The sequence below is a fragment of the Anomaloglossus baeobatrachus genome, chromosome 7 (genome assembly GCF_048569485.1).
Source record: "Anomaloglossus baeobatrachus isolate aAnoBae1 chromosome 7, aAnoBae1.hap1, whole genome shotgun sequence".
Lineage (NCBI taxonomy): Eukaryota > Metazoa > Chordata > Amphibia > Anura > Aromobatidae > Anomaloglossus > Anomaloglossus baeobatrachus.
In genome coordinates, this window is record NC_134359.1 from 305,342,230 (window position 1) to 305,364,730 (window position 22,501).

Sequence of the window (22,501 nt, forward strand, 5' to 3'; positions counted from 1 at the left end):
CATGCCGCGATCGGCGCACATCTCAGCTGATTTTCACAGCTGAGATGTGTGCCTGCTAGGCACGAGCAAAATCGTTATCTGCTCGTGACGTTTATCCCCTTAAATGGCGCTGTCAATATGTGACAGCGCCATTATAATCGCGATAAACTTTTACTTACCACCTGATACCGGAAGTCACGTGACGTCGATATTTTTACAGAGTTTAGTCATCGAAAGTATAAAAAGAAAATCCCCTCTTATAAATTAACCCTTTCAGCCCTGAGTAATCAGATAAAGCAGCAGAATCTCACCACGGCGCTGAGCGATCTCTCCTGGATCTCCTCTGTATGTAGTAGATGTCACCTGCAGTCCTATGTAACACCACAGATAGCACAGTGATATCTCTGAGTACAGATAATGTAGTAGGTGTCACCTGCAGTCCTATGTAACACCACAGATAACACAGTGATATCTCTCTGAGTACAGATAATGTAGTAGATGTCACCTGCAGTCCTATGTAACACCACAGATAACACAGTGATATCTCTGAGTACAGATAATGTAGTAGATGTCACCTGCAGTCCTATGTAACACCACAGATAACACAGTGATATCTCTGAGTACAGATAATGTAGTAGGTGTCACCTGCAGTCCTATGTAACACCACAGATAACACAGTGATATCTCTCTGAGTACAGATAATGTAGTAGATGTCACCTGCAGTCCTATGTAACACCACAGATAACACAGTGATATCTCTGAGTACAGATAATGTAGCAGATGTCACCTGCAGTCCTATGTAACACCACAGATAACACAGTGATATCTCTGAGTACAGATAATGTAGTAGATGTCACCTGCAGTCCTATGTAACACCACAGATAACACAGTGATATCTCTCTGAGTACAGATAATGTAGTAGGTGTCACCTGCAGTCCTATGTAACACCACAGATAACACAGTGATATCTCTGAGTACAGATAATGTAGTAGATGTCACCTGCAGTCCTATGTAACACCACAGATAACACAGTGATATCTCTGAGTACAGATAATGTAGTAGGTGTCACCTGCAGTCCTATGTAACACCACAGATAACACAGTGATATCTCTCTGAGTGCAGATAATGTAGTAGGTGTCACCTGCAGTCCTATGTAACACCACAGATAACACAGTGATATTTCTCTGAGTACAGATAATGTAGTAGGTGTCACCTGCAGTCCTATGTAACACCACAGATAACACAGTGATATCTCTGAGTACAGATAATGTAGCAGATGTCACCTGCAGTCCTATGTAACACCACAGATAACACAGTGATATCTCTCTGAGTACAGATTATGTAGTAGAGGTCACCTGCAGTCCTATGTAACACCACAGATAACACAGTGAGATCTCTCTGAGTACAGATAATGTAGTAGATGTCACCTGCAGTCCTATGTAACACCACAGATAACACAGTGATATCTCTGAGTACAGATAATGTAGCAGATGTCACCTGCAGTCCTTTGTAACACCACAGATAACACAGTGATATCTCTGAGTACAGAGAATGTAGTAGATGTCCCCTGCAGTCCTATGTAACACCACAGATAACACAGTGATATTTCTGAGTACAGATAATGTAGTAGATGTCACCTGCAGTCCTATGTAACACCACAGATAACACAGTGATATCTCTGAGTACAGATAATGTAGTAGGTGTCACCTGCAGTCCTATGTAACACCACAGATAACACAGTGATATCTCTCTGAGTGCAGATAATGTAGCAGATGTCACCTGCAGTCCTTTGTAACACCACAGATAACACAGGGATATCTCTGAGTACAGATAATGTAGTAGATGTCACCTGCAGTCCTATGTAACACCACAGATAACACAGTGATATCTCTGAGTCCAGATAATGTAGTAGATGTCACCTGCAGTCCTATGTAACACCACAGATAACACAGTGATATCTCTGAGTACAGATAATGTAGTGATGTCACCTGCAGTCCTATGTAACAGCACAGATAACACAGTGATATCTCTGAGTACAGATAATGTAGTAGATGTCACCTGCAGTCCTATGTAACACCACAGATAACACAGTGATATCTCTCTGAGTACAGATAATGTAGTAGATGTCACCTGCAGTCCTATGTAACACCACAGATAACACAGAGATATCTCTGAGTACAGATAATGTACTAGATGTTACCTGCAGTCCTATGTAACACCACAGATAACAGTGATATCTCTGAGTACAGATAATGTAGTAGATGTCACCTGCAGTCCTATGTAACACCACAGATAACACTGTGATATCTCTCTGAGTATAGATAATGTAGTAGATGTCACCTGCAGTCCTATGTAACACCACAGATAACACAGTGATATCTCTGAGTGCAGATAATGTAGTAGATATCACCTGCAGTCCTATGTAACACCACAGATGACACAGTGATATCTCTGAGTACAGATAATGTAGTAGATGTCACCTGCAGTCCTATGTAACACCACAGATAACACAGTGATATCTCTGAGTACAGATAATGTAGTAGATGTCACCTGCAGTCCTATGTAACACCACAGATAACACAGTGATATCTCTGAGTACAGATAATGTAGTAGATGTCACCTGCAGTCCTATGTAACACCACAGATAGCACAGTGATATCTCTCTGAGTACAGATAATGTAGTAGATGTCACCTGCAGTCCTATGTAACACCACAGATAACACAGTGATATCTCTCTGAGTACAGATAATGTAGTAGATGTCACCTGCAGTCCTATGTAACACCACAGATAACACAGTGATATCTCTGAGTACAGATAATGTAGTAGATGTCACCTGCAGTCCTATGTAACACCACAGATAGCACAGTGATATCTCTCTGAGTACAGATAATGTAGTAGATGTCACCTGCAGTCCTATGTAACACCACAGATAACACAGTGATATCTCTCTGAGTACAGATAATGTAGTAGATGTTACCTGCAGTCCTATGTAACACCACAGATAACACAGTGATATCTCTGAGTACAGATAAAGTAGTAGATGTCACCTGCAGTCCTATGTAACACCACAGATAACACAGTGATATCTCTGAGTACAGATAATGTAGTAGATGTCACCTGCAGTCCTATGTAACACCACAGATAACACAGTGATATCTCTGAGTACAGATAATGTAGTAGATGTCACCTGCAGTCCTATGTAACACCACAGATAACAGTGATATCTCTCTGAGTACAGATAATGTAGTAGATGTCACCTGCAGTTCTATGTAACACCACAGATAATACAGTGATATCTCTCTGAGTACAGATAATGTAGTAGATGTCACCTGCAGTCCTATGTAACACCACAGATAACACAGTGATATCTCTGAGTACAGATAATGTAGTAGATGTCACCTGCAGTCCTATGTAACACCACAGATAGCACAGTGATATCTCTGAGTACAGATAATGTAGTAGATGTCACCTGCAGTCCTATGTAACACCACAGATAACAGTGATATCTCTGAGTACAGATAATGTAGTAGATGTCACCTGCAGTCCTATGTAACACCACAGATAACAGTGATATCTCTCTGAGTACAGATAATGTAGTAGATGTCACCTGCAGTTCTATGTAACACCACAGATAATACAGTGATATCTCTCTGAGTACAGATAATGTAGTAGATGTCACCTGCAGTCCTATGTAACACCACAGATAACACAGTGATATCTCTGAGTACAGATAAAGTAGTAGATGTCACCTGCAGTCCTATGTAACACCACAGATAACACAGTGATATCTCTGAGTACAGATAATGTAGTAGATGTCACCTGCAGTCCTATGTAACACCACAGATAACACAGTGATATCTCTGAGTACAGATAATGTAGTAGATGTCACCTGCAGTCCTATGTAACACCACAGATAACAGTGATATCTCTCTGAGTACAGATAATGTAGTAGATGTCACCTGCAGTTCTATGTAACACCACAGATAATACAGTGATATCTCTCTGAGTACAGATAATGTAGTAGATGTCACCTGCAGTCCTATGTAACACCACAGATAACACAGTGATATCTCTGAGTACAGATAATGTAGTAGATGTCACCTGCAGTCCTATGTAACACCACAGATAACACAGTGATATCTCTGAGTACAGATAATGTAGTAGATGTCACCTGCAGTCCTATGTAACACCACAGATAACACAGTGATATCTCTGAGTACAGATAATGTAGTAGAGGTCACCTGCAGTCCTATGTAACACCACAGATAACACAGTGATATCTCTGAGTACAGATAATGTAGTAGATGTCACCTGCAGTCCTATGTAACACCACAGATAACACAGTGATATCTCTCTGAGTACAGATAATGTAGTAGATGTCACCTGCAGTCCTATGTAACACCACAGATAACACAGTGATATCTCTGAGTACAGATAATGTAGTAGAGGTCACCTGCAGTCCTATGTAACACCACAGATAACACAGTGATATCTCTCTGAGTACAGATAATGTAGTAGATGTCACCTGCAGTCCTATGTAACACCACAGATAACACAGTGATATCTCTCTGAGTACAGATAATGTAGCAGATGTCACCTGCAGTCCTATGTAACACCACAGATAGCACAGTGATATCTCTGAGTACAGATAATGTAGTAGATGTCACCTGCAGTCCCATGTAACACCACAGATAACACAGTGATATCTCTGAGTACAGATAATGTAGTAGATGTCACCTGCAGTCCTATGTAACACCACAGATAACACAGTGATATCTCTCTGAGTACAGATAATGTAGTAGATGTCACCTGCAGTCCCATGTAACACCACAGATAACACAGTGATATCTCTGAGTACAGATAATGTAGTAGATGTCACCTGCAGTCCTATGTAACACCACAGATAACACAGTGATATCTCTCTGAGTACAGATAATGTAGTAGATGTCACCTGCAGTCCTATGTAACACCACAGATAACACAGTGATATCTCTCTGAGTACAGATAATGTAGTAGATGTCACCTGCAGTCCTATGTAACACCACAGATAATACAGTGATATCTCTGAGTACAGATAATGTAGTAGATGTCACCTGCAGTCCTATGTAACACCACAGATAACACAGTGATATCTCTCTGAGTACAGATAATGTAGTAGATGTCACCTGCAGTCCTATGTAACACCACAGATAACACAGTGATATCTCTGAGTACAGATAATGTAGTAGATGTCACCTGCAGTCCTATGTAACACCACAGATAACACAGTGATATCTCTCTGAGTACAGATAATGTAGTAGATGTCACCTGCAGTCCTATGTAACACCACAGATAACACAGTGATATCTCTCTGAGTACAGATAATGTAGTAGATGTCACCTGCAGTCCTATGTAACACCACAGATAGCACAGTGATATCTCTCTGAGTACAGATAATGTAGTAGATGTCACCTGCAGTCCTATGTAACACCACAGATAATACAGTGATATCTCTCTGAGTACAGATAATGTAGTAGATGTCACCTGCAGTCCTATGTAACACCACAGATAACACAGTGATATCTCTGAGTACAGATAATGTAGTAGATGTCACCTGCAGTCCTATGTAACACCACAGATAACACAGTGATATCTCTCTGAGTACAGATAATGTAGTAGATGTCACCTGCAGTCCTATGTAACACCACAGATAACACAGTGATATCTCTGAGTATAGATAATGTAGTAGATGTCTCCTGCAGTCCTATGTAACACCACAGATAACACAGTGATATCTCTGAGTACAGATAATGTAGTAGATGTCACCTGCAGTCCTATGTAACACCACAGATAACACAGTGATATCTCTGAGTATAGATAATGTAGTAGATGTCTCCTGCAGTCCTATGTAACACCACAGATAACACAGTGATATCTCTGAGTACAGATAATGTAGTAGATGTCACCTGCAGTCCTATGTAACACCACAGATAACACAGTGATATCTCTGAGTACAGATAATGTAGTAGATGTCACCTGCAGTCCTATGTAACACCACAGATAACACAGTGATATCTCTGAGTACAGATAATGTAGTAGATGTCACCTGCAGTCCTATGTAACACCACAGATAACACAGTGATATCTCTCTGAGTACAGATAATGTAGTAGATGTCACCTGCAGTCCTATGTAACACCACAGATAACACAGTGATATCTCTGAGTACAGATAATGTAGTAGATGTCACCTGCAGTCCTATGTAACACCACAAATAACACAGTGATATCTCTGAGTACAGATAATGTAGTAGATGTCACCTGCAGTCCTATGTAACACCACAGATAACACAGTGATATCTCTGAGTACAGATAATGTAGTAGAGGTCACCTGCAGTCCTATGTAACACCACAGATAACACAGTGATATCTCTGAGTACAGATAATGTAGTAGATGTCACCTGCAGTCCTATGTAACACCACAGATAACACAGTGATATCTCTGAGTACAGATAATGTAGTAGAGGTCACCTGCAGTCCTATGTAACACCACAGATAACACAGCGATATCTCTCTGAGTACAGATAATGTAGTAGATGTCACCTGCAGTCCTATGTAACACCACAGATAACACAGGGATATCTCTGAGTACAGATAATGTAGTAGATGTCACCTGCAGTCCTATGTAACACCACAGATAACACAGTGATATCTCTGAGTACAGATAATGTAGTAGATGTCACCTGCAGTCCTATGTAACACCACAGATAACACTGTGATATCTCTCTGAGTACAGATAATGTAATAGATGTCACCTGCAGTCCTATGTAACACCACAGATAGCACAGTGATATCTCTGAGTACAGATAATGTAGTAGATGTCACCTGCAGTCCTATGTAACACCACAGATAGCACAGGGATATCTCTGAGTACAGATAATGTAGTAGATGTCACCTGCAGTCCTATGTAACACCACAGATAGCACAGGGATATCTCTGAGTACAGATAATGTAGTAGATGTCACCTGCAGTCCTATGTAACACCACAGATAGCACAGGGATATCTCTGAGTACAGATAATGTAGTAGATGTCACCTGCAGTCCTATGTAACACCACAGATAGCACAGTGATATCTCTGAGTACAGATAATGTAGTAGATGTCACCTGCAGTCCTATGTAACACCACAGATAACACAGTGATATCTCTGAGTACAGATAATGTAGTAGATGACACCTGCAGTCCTATGTAACACCACAGATAGCACAGTGATATCTCTGAGTACAGATAATGTAGTAGATGTCACCTGCAGTCCTATGTAACACCACAGATAACAGTGATATCTCTGAGTACAGATAATGTAGTAGATGTCACCTGCAGTCCTATGTAACACCACAGATAGCACAGTGATATCTCTGAGTACAGATAATGTAGTAGATGTCACCTGCAGTCCTATGTAACACCACAGATAACACAGTGATATCTGAGTACAGATAATGTAGTAGATGTCACCTGCAGTCCTATGTAACACCACAGATAGCACAGTGATATCTCTGAGTACAGATAATGTAGTAGATGTCACCTGCAGTCCTATGTAACACCACAGATAACAGTGATATCTCTGAGTACAGATAATGTAGTAGATGTCACCTGCAGTCCTATGTAACACCACAGATAACACAGTGATATCTGAGTACAGATAATGTAGTAGATGTCACCTGCAGTCCTATGTAACACCACAGATAGCACAGTGATATCTCTGAGTACAGATAATGTAGTAGATGTAAAGCTGGTGTCACACACAGCGACAACGACGTCGCTGCTACGTCACCATTTTCTGTGACGTTGCAGCGACGTCCCGTCGCTGTCGCTGTGTGTGACATCCAGCAACGAGCTGGCCCCTACTGTGAGGTCGCTGCTCGTTTCTGAATGTCCTGCTTCATTTTTTGTATGTCGCTCTCCCGCTGTGAAGCACATCGCTGTGTGTGACAGTGAAAGAGCGACGAACTGAAGCGAGCAGGGAGCCGGCGTCTGCCAGCTGCGGTAAGCTGTAACCACGGTAAACATCGGGTAATCAAGAAGCCCTTTCCTTGGTTACCCGATAATTACATTAGTTACTAGCACCGCTGCTCTCACGCTGCCAGCGCCGGCTCCCTGCTCCCTGCTCCCTGCACACAGCCAGAGTACACATCGGGTTAATTACCCGATGTGTACTCCAGCTACGTGAGCAGGGAGCCGGCACTGGCAGCATGAGAGCACACCTTTTAGCACTGGCTCCCTGCACACGTAGCCGGAGCCGGAGTACACATCGGGTAATTAACCCGATGTGTACCCTGGCTAGGAGAGCAGGGAGCCAGCGCTAAGCGTGTGCGCTGGTAACCAAGGTAAATATCGGGTAATGGTTACCCAATATTTACCTTAGTTGCAGCATGGCTTCCACAGCGACGCGTGTCATTATGATCGCTGCTGCGTCGCTGTGTTTGACAGCTAAGCAGCGATCATAACAGCGACTTACTAGGTCGCTGCTACGTCACAGAAAATGGTGACGTAACAGCGACGTCGTTGTCGCTATGTGTGAACCCAGCTTTACCTGCAGTCCTATGTAACACCACAGATAACACTGTGATATCTCTCTGAGTACAGATAATGCAGTAGATGTCACCTGCAGTCCTATGTAACACCACAGATAGCACAGTGATATCTCTGAGTACAGATAATGCAGTAGATGTCACCTGCAGTCCTATGTAACACCACAGATAACACAGTGATATCTCTGAGTACAGATAATGTAGTAGATGTCACCTGCAGTCCTATGTAACACCACAGATAACACAGTGATATCTCTCTGAGTACAGATAATGCAGTAGATGTCACCTGCAGTCCTATGTAACACCACAGATAACACAGTGATATCTCTGAGTACAGATAATGCAGTAGAGGTCACCTGCAGTCTTATGTAACACCACAGATAACACTGTGATATCTCTCTGAGTACAGATACTGCAGTAGAGGTCACCTGCAGTCCTATGTAACACCACAGATAACACAGTGATATCTCTGAGTACAGATAATGTAGTAGATGTCACCTGCAGTCCTATGTAACACCACAGATAACACAGTGATATCTCTGAGTACAGATAATGTAGTAGATGTCACCTGCAGTCCTATGTAACACCACAGATAACACAGTGATATCTCTGAGTACAGATAATGTAGTAGATGTCACCTGCAGTCCTATGCAACACCACAGATAACACAGTGATATCTCTGAGTACAGATAATGTAGTAGAGGTCTCCTGCAGTCCTATGTAACACCACAGATAACACAGTGATATCTCTCTGAGTACAGATAATGTAGTAGATGTCACCTGCAGTCCTATGTAACACCACAGATAACACTGTGATATCTCTGAGTACAGATAATGTAGTAGATGTCACCTGCAGTCCTATGTAACTCCACAGATAACACAGTGATATCTCTGAGTACAGATAATGCAGTAGATGTCACCTGCAGTCCTATGTAAGACCACAGATAACACAGTGATATCTCTGAGTACAGATAATGCAGTAGATGTCACCTGCAGTCCTATGTAACACCACAGATAGCACAGTGATATCTCTGAGTACAGATAATGCAGTAGATGTCACCTGCAGTCCTATGTAAGACCACAGATAACACAGTGATATCTCTGAGTACAGATAATGTAGTAGATGTCACCTGCAGTCCTATGTAACACCACAGATAGCACAGTGATATCTCTGAGTACAGATAATGCAGTAGATGTCACCTGCAGTCCTATGTAACTCCACAGATAACACAGTGATATCTCTGAGTACAGATAATGCAGTAGATGTCACCTGCAGTCCTATGTAAGACCACAGATAACAGTAGTAAAATGACAGACAACAATCGTTCCCCCATCAGCAGTTTTCCTTTGTGATTCTCCCGTATGTAGCAATACTTGGCTCGTGGCTATAATTTCCGCAGTGTTTACATGATGATTAATAGAAAAGCAGCTTTCATTGTTTTGTGTTTTTAATGTCTAAAAAAAATTGCAACAAGAAATGATCCTGGAGATTGTCCCTAAATGTCATTTCCCACGATGAGTTTTTGGTAGAAGTTTTAATATTTTTGTTGTAAAAGAAAATCCCACATCTTCTAGTCCTAGGATAAATATAATATATAAAGACAGCGGCGTAGAGTCAGACATAAATACTTGATGAGCAACAACCAAAGCAGTCAAAGAAGACTTGATAGAGTAAGAGGCAACAACTTCAAGGAACATATTAGGGAAAACAGAAAGGAAGTCTTTAAATTTGCCTCATATATACATGGGGAACAGTCCCAACACGTGTTTCGTGATGATTTCTACGGTCCCCCGAGGAAGTCATCACGAAACACGTGTTGGGACTGTTCCCCATGTGTGTCTGCATGTGAGTGTCTATATATGGTAAACTCCCCGTTGGGCTATGTGCTGTGGTAATGTGCTTGTGCTTCTCTTATTGACTATTACCTTGCTTTAACATATTGAACCCTTGTCTTGCTAATTGTTAAACCACTTACACTGGCCCTACCAGGGAGCAAATATACCTTTTTATGTCCATGCAGCCCCACATGGGGATTTTTGTTCGCTACTCTGTGTCACTTAACCTCTCCACTTTCTACGATTTTTATATCCCATGTAAAATTTATATGCCTGACCCAATAAATTAAAAAAGTTTTTTATGTGCAACTATGTGCTTTTGTATTGGTGGTTCTTGGGCCATGGGATATGGTATAAATAGTTGATGGCAGTGGTTGTGCTGACACCTGTTTGCATGCATAAATAATATAGTTGTCACAATGTGACTGCAGGACAGTGGGGGACAGGGGGCTTCTATACTGTCCCTCACGCTAGGGGACACTAGGCTATCCCTCACCTCCGGATTGCCCCTGATGGTGGAGATGCCACAGTCCTATGCTGGGCTATTCTTCTAAATAAAGCTGATCTGTTCCCCCAACCCCCAGAAAGAAAGAAGGGGCCGGAGTGTGATGGAAATATTGATGAGGAAGACAAAGATTGCAGACACTCAGTCACATTGCAAACTCACAGGAACAAATAGTAAGAGACTAAGGAAAAAAGTAAGAGCAGGAAGGCAGCAACAAAAAGACAACAAGGGATAACACCACAACCACCAGTGAGTCTGGATGACAACACCTCACCAGACCAGTATAGAGAAGCTATAGCTGGCAATATAAGAACAGAGCAGCCTGCATATATAGGAGGAGTGAACGTGAGTGGCTCACCCATAGCATGTGACTAAAAGGAGACTGACAAACAGCCCAGCATTAATTAACTCTTGCTAGCCTGCCTACAGGTCTGTGAGTCGACGCCCGAGTCCCCCTGTGCTGATCACAGACCTCAGAGATGGGCAGAGTGCAGGAATCTGACGTTTCCCCAGATACGGACGCCGCCATGACAGTTGGCAATGCCTGCAAATCTCTTCTTGTGACAATAGTGACATAAGAAATATACAATTGCGCCACAAACAGCAGTGAAAATAATAATAACATCCGCTGCTAATTCTGTGCCGCAGGTAATGGGCTCATAAATGCAACTCAACAGAAGGCAGCGACGGGATAAAGCTGTGTAATATTCATGGCACAAAATAAAAGTGTGTATATAGCGGCGAGTCACGGAGCTCTGCAGAGCGCAGCAATAATAGACTGCAAACATTGTATGGAATGTATTGTTCTGCAGCAGTCACACAGATGGGGGGGCAAATATTAGCTGCGGAGGTGATGGGTGCAGGCTAGAAATATACAAAAATAGTTTACCGAAAATATGATATAATGGAGCCTGCCACATCCAGCAAACGCCCCCATACAGCGACCTCCGCTGGGGACAAGCGTCAGAACAGAAATGCCTTTTGGTAGACTACAAGTGGAGAGCCAGAAGCTGTAAATGTCCCAGAAGGTGCGGGGGGCGCCCAACCCCGATTGAAATCTCCGAGCAGCGGATGATGGGGTCCCATACCGAGCGGCAGGGAATGTCCGGCATGTCACACCGCGCAGCGTTATATAACCGGGATCCCCGGATGATGGGGTCCCATACCGAGCGGCAGGGAAAGTCCGGCATGTGACGTCACACCGAGGAGGTACGACAGACGAAGAAAACACTGCGCTGGTGGACTCATGAGGCATCTGCAGCGTGTTACGCCAAAACACGCAGGGAAAGTCCGGCATGTGACGTCACACCGAGGAGGTGCGACAGACGAAGAAAACACTGCGCTGGTGGACTCATGAGGCATCTGCAGAGTGTGACGCCAAAACACGCAGGGACACGAACTCACCAAAAACTCATCGTGGACGCACAGGCGAATTGTTAAATCTTATGAAAAGTGACGGATCTTTCCTCCTCCTTTCTAATCTATTCTCACCTGTTCTCCTCCTCATTATCGCGTCCTTCAGCCTCTGCAGCTTCTCCTCCGCTCGTCTTCTGTCCACCGCGAGACGTCTGTCGTAGTCTGATTTCTTCTCCTCGTCGCTGATGAGGAATAAATCTTCGGCTTTTTCCCTGATACTCGGCTGATTGTTCTGGATTTGGGTTTTCTGGCGATCACCGCTGTCATCCAGATCATCTATCACCACAAAGACGTTCTCCTTCCCTGTACAGAAAGTGAAGATCCCCGGTCACCACCATCACACATCTCACCACCATCACACACCTCACCACCATCACACATCTCACCACCATCACACACCTCACCACCATCACACACCTCACCACCAACACACACCCCACCACCATCACACACACACCCCATCACACACCTCACCACCATCACACACCTCACCACCATCACACACCACACCACCACACACCTCACCACCAACACACACCTCACCACCATCACACACCCCACCACCACCACACACCACCACCACCACACACCACCACACCACCCACACCACACACACCACACCACCATCACACACCACCACCACCACACACCCCACCACACACCACCACCCCACCACCACACCACCCCACCACCCCAACACACACCCACCACCATCACACACCTCACCACCACACACACCCCACCACCACACCCACCCACCACCAACACACACCCACCACCACACACCCCACCCACCACACACCCCCCACCACACACACCCACCACCCACACACACACCCCCATCACACACCTCACCACCATCACCACACCTCACCACCACACACACCCCACCACCACCACACCCACCCACCACACACCCCCACCACCACACACACCACCACCACCACACCAACACCCCCACCACACACCTCACCACCATCACACACCTCACCACCATCACACACCACACCACCATCACACACCTCACCACCATCACACATCCACCACCACACACATCTCACCACCATCACACACCTCACCACCATCACACACCTCACCACCATCACACACCTCACCACCATCACACACCTCACCACCATCACACACCTCACCACCATCACACACCTCACCACCATCACACACCTCACCACCATCACACACCTCACCACCATCACACACCTCACCACCATCACACACTCACCACCACACACACCACACCACCATCACACACCTCACCACCAACACACACCACACCACACACACCTCACCACCATCACACACCTCACCACCACACACACCTCACCACCATCACACATCTCACCACCACACACACCTCACCACCATCACACACCTCACCACCATCACACACCTCACCACCATCACACACCTCACCACCATCACACACCTCACCACCATCACACACCTCACCACCATCACACACCTCACCACCATCACACACCTCACCACCATCACACACCTCACCACCATCACACACCTCACCACCACACACACTCACCACCATCACACACCCACCACCATCACACACCTCACCACCATCACACACCTCACCACCATCACACACCTCACCACCATCACACACCTCACCACCATCACACACTCACCACCATCACACACCTCACCACCACACACACCTCACCACCATCACACACCTCACCACCATCACACACCTCACCACCATCACACATCTCACCACCATCACACACCACCACCACACACACTCACCACCATCACACACTCACCACCATCACACACCTCACCACCATCACACACCTCACCACCATCACACACCCACCACCATCACACACCACACCACCATCACACACCTCACCACCATCACACACTCACCACCATCACACACCTCACCACCATCACACACCTCACCACCATCACACACCTCACCACCATCACACACCTCACCACCATCACACACCTCACCACCATCACACACTCACCACCATCACACACCTCACCACCATCACACACCTCACCACCATCACACACCTCACCACCATCACACACCTCACCACCATCACACACCTCACCACCACACACACCCACCACCATCACACACCTCACCACCATCACACACCTCACCACCATCACACACCTCACCACCATCACACACCTCACCACCATCACACACCTCACCACCATCACACACCTCACCACCATCACACATCTCACCACCATCACACACCTCACCACCATCACACACCTCACCACCATCACACACCTCACCACCATCACACACCTCACCACCATCACACACCTCACCACCATCACACACCTCACCACCACACACACCTCACCACCAACACACACCTCACCACCATCACACACCTCACCACCATCACACACCTCACCACCATCACACACCTCACCACCATCACACATCTCACCACCATCACACACCTCACCACCATCACACACCTCACCACCATCACACACCTCACCACCATCACACACCTCACCACCATCACACACTCACCACCCATCACACACTCACCACCATCACACACCTCACCACCATCACACACCTCACCACCATCACACACCTCACCACCATCACACATCTCACCACCATCACACATCTCACCACCATCACACACCTCACCACCATCACACACCTCACCACCATCACACACCTCACCACCATCACACATCTCACCACCATCACACATCTCACCACCATCACACACCTCACCACCATCACACACCTCACCACCATCACACACCTCACCACCATCACACATCTCACCACCATCACACATCTCACCACCATCACACACCTCACCACCATCACACACCTCACCACCATCACACACCTCACCACCATCACACATCTCACCACCATCACACATCTCACCACCATCACACATCTCACCACCATCACACACCTCACCACCATCACACACCTCACCACCATCACACACCTCACCACCATCACACACCTCACCACCATCACACATCTCACCACCATCACACATCTCACCACCATCACACACCTCACCACCATCACACACCTCACCACCATCACACACCTCACCACCATCACACACCTCACCACCATCACACACCTCACCACCATCACACACCTCACCACCATCACACACTCACCACCATCACACATCCACCACCATCACACATCTCACCACCATCACACACCTCACCACCATCACACATCTCACCACCATCACACACCTCACCACCATCACACACCTCACCACCATCACACACCTCACCACCATCACACATCTCACCACCATCACACAACTCACCACCATCATACACCTCACCACCATCACACACCTCACCACCATCACACATCTCACCACCATCACACATCTCACCACCATCAACACCTCACCACCATCACACACCTCACCACCATCACACACCTCACCACCATCACACATCTCACCACCATCACACACCTCACCACCATCACACACCTCACCACCATCACACACCTCACCACCATCACACACCTCACCACCATCACACATCTCACCACCATCATACATCTCACCACCATCATACATCTCACCACCATCAAACATCTCACCACCATCACACATCTCACCACCATCATACAACTCACCACCATCATACATCTCACCACCATCACACACCTCACCACCATCACACACCTCACCACCATCACACACCTCACCACCATCACACACCTCACCACCATCACACACCTCACCACCATCACACACCTCACCACCATCACACATCTCACCACCATCACACACCTCACCACCATCACACACCTCACCACCATCACACACCTCACCACCATCACACATCTCACCACCATCATACATCTCACCACCATCACACATCTCACCACCATCACACATCTCACCACCATCATACACCTCACCACCATCACACACCTCACCACCATCACACATCTCACCACCATCATACACCTCACCACCATCACACACCTCACCACCATCACACATCTCACCACCATCATACACCTCACCACCATCACACACCTCACCACCATCACACATCTCACCACCATCATACACCTCACCACCATCACACACCTCACCACCATCACACATCTCACCACCATCATACACCTCACCACCATCACACATCTCACCACCATCACACATCTCACCACCATCATACACCTCACCACCATCACACACCTCACCACCATCACACATCTCACCACCATCACACATCTCACCACCATCATACATCTCACCACCATCACACACCTCACCACCATCATACATCTCACCACCATCACACACCTCACCACCATCACACACCTCACCACCATCAAACACCTCACCACCATCACACATCTCACCACCATCACACATCTCACCACCATCACACACCTCACCACCATCACACACCTCACCACCATCACACACCTCACCACCATCACACACCTCACCACCATCACACATCTCACCACCATCACACACCTCACCACCATCAAACACCTCACCACCATCACACATCTCACCACCATCACACATCTCACCACCATCACACACCTCACCACCATCACACACCTCACCACCATCACACACCTCACCACCATCACACATCTCACCACCATCACACACCTCACCACCATCACACATCTCACCACCATCACACACCTCACCACCATCACACACCTCACCACCATCACACATCTCACCACCATCACACATCTCACCACCATCACACACCTCACCACCATCACACACCTCACCACCATCATACACCTCACCATCACACATCTCCCCGGTCACCACCATCACACATTTCACCACCATCACACACCTCACCACCATCACACACCTCACCACCATCATACACCTCACCACCATCACACATCTCACCGGTCACCACCATCACACACCTCACCACCATCATACACCTCACCAGTCACCACCATCACACACCTCACCACCATCATACACCTCACCACCATCACACATCTCACCACCATCACACACCTCACCACCATCACACATCTCCCCACCATCACACATCTCACCACCATCACACACCTCACCACCATCATACATCTCACCATCACACATCTCCCGGTCACCACCATCACACATCTCACCACCATCATACATCTCACCATCACACATCTCCCCGGTCACCACCATCACACATCTCATCACCATCACACATCTCACCACCATCACACACCTCACCACCATCATACATCTCACCATCACACACCTCACCACCATCATACATCTCACCGGTCACCACCATCACACACCTCACCACCATCACACATCTCACCACCATCATACATCTCACCACCATCACACATCTCACCACCATCACACACCTCACCACCATCACACACCTCACCACCATCACACATCTCACCACCATTACACATCTCACCACCATCACACACCTCACCACCATCACACACCTCACCACCATCACACATCTCACCACCATCACACATCTCACCACCATCACACACCTCACCACCATCACACACCTCACCACCATCACACATCTCACCACCATCACACACCTCACCACCATCACACATCTCACCACCATCACACACCTCACCACCATCATACACCTCACCACCATCACACATCTCACCGGTCACCACCATCACACACCTCACCACCATCATACACCTCACCAGTCACCACCATCACACACCTCACCACCATCATACACCTCACCACCATCACACACCTCACCACCATCACACACCTCACCACCATCACACATCTCACCACCATCACACACCTCACCACCATCACACATCTCCCCACCATCACACATCTCACCACCATCACACACCTCACCACCATCACACACCTCACCACCATCACACATCTCACCACCATCACACATCTCACCACCATCACACACCTCACCACCATCACACACCTCACCACCATCACACATCTCACCACCATCACACACCTCACCACCATCACACATCTCACCACCATCACACACCTCACCACCATCATACACCTCACCACCATCAGACATCTCACCGGTCACCACCATCACACACCTCACCACCATCATACACCTCACCACCATCACACACCTCACCACCATCACACACCTCACCACCATCACACATCTCACCACCATCACACACCTCACCACCATCACACATCTCCCCACCATCACACATCTCACCACCATCACACACCTCACCACCATCACACACCTCACCACCATCACACATCTCACCACCATCACACATCTCACCACCATCACACACCTCACCACCATCACACACCTCACCACCATCACACATCTCACCACCATCACACACCTCACCACCATCACACATCTCACCACCATCACACACCTCACCACCATCATACACCTCACCACCATCAGACATCTCACCGGTCACCACCATCACACACCTCACCACCATCATACACCTCACCAGTCACCACCATCACACACCTCACCACCATCATACACCTCACCACCATCACACACCTCACCACCATCACACACCTCACCACCATCACACATCTCACCACCATCACACAATTCACCACCATCACACATCTCCCCACCATCACACATCTCACCACCATCACACACCTCACCACCATCATACATCTCACCATCACACATCTCCCCGGTCACCACCATCACACATCTCACCACCATCATACATCTCACCATCACACATCTCCCCGGTCACCACCATCACACATCTTATCACCATCACACATCTCACCACCATCACACACCTCACCACCATCATACATCTCACCATCACACACCTCACCACCATCATACATCTCACCGGTCACCACCATCACACACCTCACCACCATCACACACCTCACCACCATCACACACCTCACCACCATCACACACCTCACCACCATCATATATCTCACCACCATCATACACCTCACCACCATCACACACCTCACCACCATCACACACCTCACCACCATCACACATCTCACCGGTCACCACCATCACACACCTCACCACCATCATACACCTCACACACCATCATATATCTCACCACCATCATACACCTCACCACCATCACACACCTCACCACCATCACACACCTCACCACCATCACACACCTCACCACCATCATATATCTCACCACCATCATACACCTCACCACCATCACACACCTCACCACCATCACACATCTCACCGGTCACCACCATCACACACCTCACCACCATCATATATCTCACCACCATCATACACCTCACCACCATCATATATCTCACCACCATCACACACCTCACCACCATCATACACCTCACCAGTCACCACCATCACACATCTCACCACCATCATACACCTCACCACCATCACACACCTCACCACCATCACACACCTCACCACCATCACACATCTCACCACCATCACACACCTCACCACCATCACACACCTCACCACCATCACACACCTCACCACCATCACACATCTCACCACCATCACACACCTCACCACCATCATACATCTCACCACCATCACACACCTCACCACCATCACACATCTCACCACCATCACACACCTCACGACCATCACACACCTCACCACCATCACACACCTCACCACCATCACACACCTCACCACCATCACACATCTCACCACCATCACACACCTCACCACCATCACACATCTCACCACCATCACACACCTCACGACCATCACACACCTCACCACCATCACACACCTCACCACCATCACACACCTTACCACCATCACACACCTCACCACCATCATACATCTCACCACCATCATACATCTCACCGGTCACCACCATCACACACCTCACCACCATCATACATCTCACCATCACACATCTCCCCGGTCTCCACCATCACACATCTCACCACCATCATACATCTCACCATCACACATCTCCCCGGTCACCACCATCACACATCTCATCACCATCACACATCTCACCACCATCACACACCTCACCACCATCATACATCTCACCATCACACACCTCACCACCATCATACATCTCACCGGTCACCACCATCACACACCTCACCACCATCACACACCTCACCACCATCACACACCTCACCACCATCACACATCTCACCACCATCACACACCTCACCACCATCACACACCTCACCACCATCACACACCTCACCACCATCACACACCTCACCACCATCATACATCTCACCATCACACATCTCACTGGTCACCACCATCACACACCTCACCACCATCATACATCTCACCGGTCACCACCATCACACACCTCACCACCATCATACATCTCACCATCACACATCTCACTGGTCACCACCATCACACATCTCACCACCATCACACACCTCACCACCATCACACACCTCACCACCATCACACACCTCACCACCATCACACACCTCACCACCATCATACATCTCACCATCACACATCTCACTGGTCACCACCATCACACACCTCACCACCATCATACATCTCACCGGTCACCACCATCACACACCTCACCACCATCACACATCTCACCACCATCACACACCTCACGACCATCACACACCTCACCACCATCACACACCTCACCACCATCACACATCTCACCACCATCACACACCTCACCACCATCACACATCTCACCACCATCACACACCTCACGACCATCACACACCTCACCACCATCACACACCTCACCACCATCACACACCTTACCACCATCACACACCTCACCACCATCATACATCTCACCACCATCATACATCTCACCGGTCACCACCATCACACACCTCACCACCATCATACATCTCACCATCACACATCTCCCCGGTCTCCACCATCACACATCTCACCACCATCATACATCTCACCATCACACATCTCCCCGGTCACCACCATCACACATCTCATCACCATCACACATCTCACCACCATCACACACCTCACCACCATCATACATCTCACCATCACACACCTCACCACCATCATACATCTCACCGGTCACCACCATCACACACCTCACCACCATCACACACCTCACCACCATCACACACCTCACCACCATCATACATCTCACCATCACACATCTCACCACCATCACACACCTCACCACCATCACACACCTCACCACCATCACACACCTCACCACCATCACACACCTCACCACCATCACACACCTCACCACCATCATACATCTCACCATCACACATCTCACTGGTCACCACCATCACACACCTCACCACCATCATACATCTCACCGGTCACCACCATCACACACCTCACCACCATCATACATCTCACCATCACACATCTCACTGGTCACCACCATCACACATCTCACCACCATCACACACCTCACCACCATCACACACCTCACCACCATCACACACCTCACCACCATCACACACCTCACCACCATCATACATCTCACCATCACACATCTCACTGGTCACCACCATCACACACCTCACCACCATCATACATCTCACCGATCACCACCATCACACACCTCACCACCATCATACATCTCACCGGTCACCACCATCACACACCTCACCACCATCATACATCTTACCATCACACATCTCACTGGTCACCACCATCACACATCTCACCACCATCATACATCTCACCGATCACCACCATTAATGCGGAAGGAAGGAGGTGGGCGGGATGTTCATTCCGCTCATCTCCGCCCCTCCGCTTTGATTGGGCGGCCGCTTAGTGACGTCGCTGTGACGCCGAGCGAACCGCACCCTTAGAAAGGAGACGGTTCGCCAGTCACAGCGACGGCGCCAAGCAGGTAAGTACGTGTGACGCTGCCGTAACGTTAATGTTCGCTACGGCAGCGATCTTCACATATCGCCATAACGATAGGGGCGGGTGCTATCACACTCGCCATCGCTAGCATCGGCGAGCGATGTCGCAGCATGTAAAGCCACCCTTACTGGTCACTAACATCACACATCTCACCAATCACCACCATTAAACATCTCACTGGTCACTAATGTACCGCCCCGCGGGCTCGGCTGCGACCGCCGAGACTCTCGGATCCGTGCTCGTACTGCGGGTGGTGGCTCGAGCTTCTCACGGACCCGGGGGTCACGTCGCTCTGCAAGAGAGTTGGCGCTACACGCGGGGATTTGGGTGTTTGGTTTGGGAT

The 22,501-nt window shown here is 47.6% G+C and overlaps 1 protein-coding gene across 1 annotated transcript in view; it reads right to left on the reverse strand.

Moving 5' to 3' along the window:
- Positions 1 to 22,501, reverse strand: part of LOC142246833 (uncharacterized) — a 129,761-nt gene that overhangs the window by 29,061 nt on the left and 78,199 nt on the right. The window contains exon 13 of the mRNA XM_075319882.1: positions 12,376 to 12,603. Coding sequence (XP_075175997.1) covers positions 12,376 to 12,603 — 228 coding nt within the window. The remainder of the gene's footprint in view (positions 1 to 12,375; positions 12,604 to 22,501) is intronic.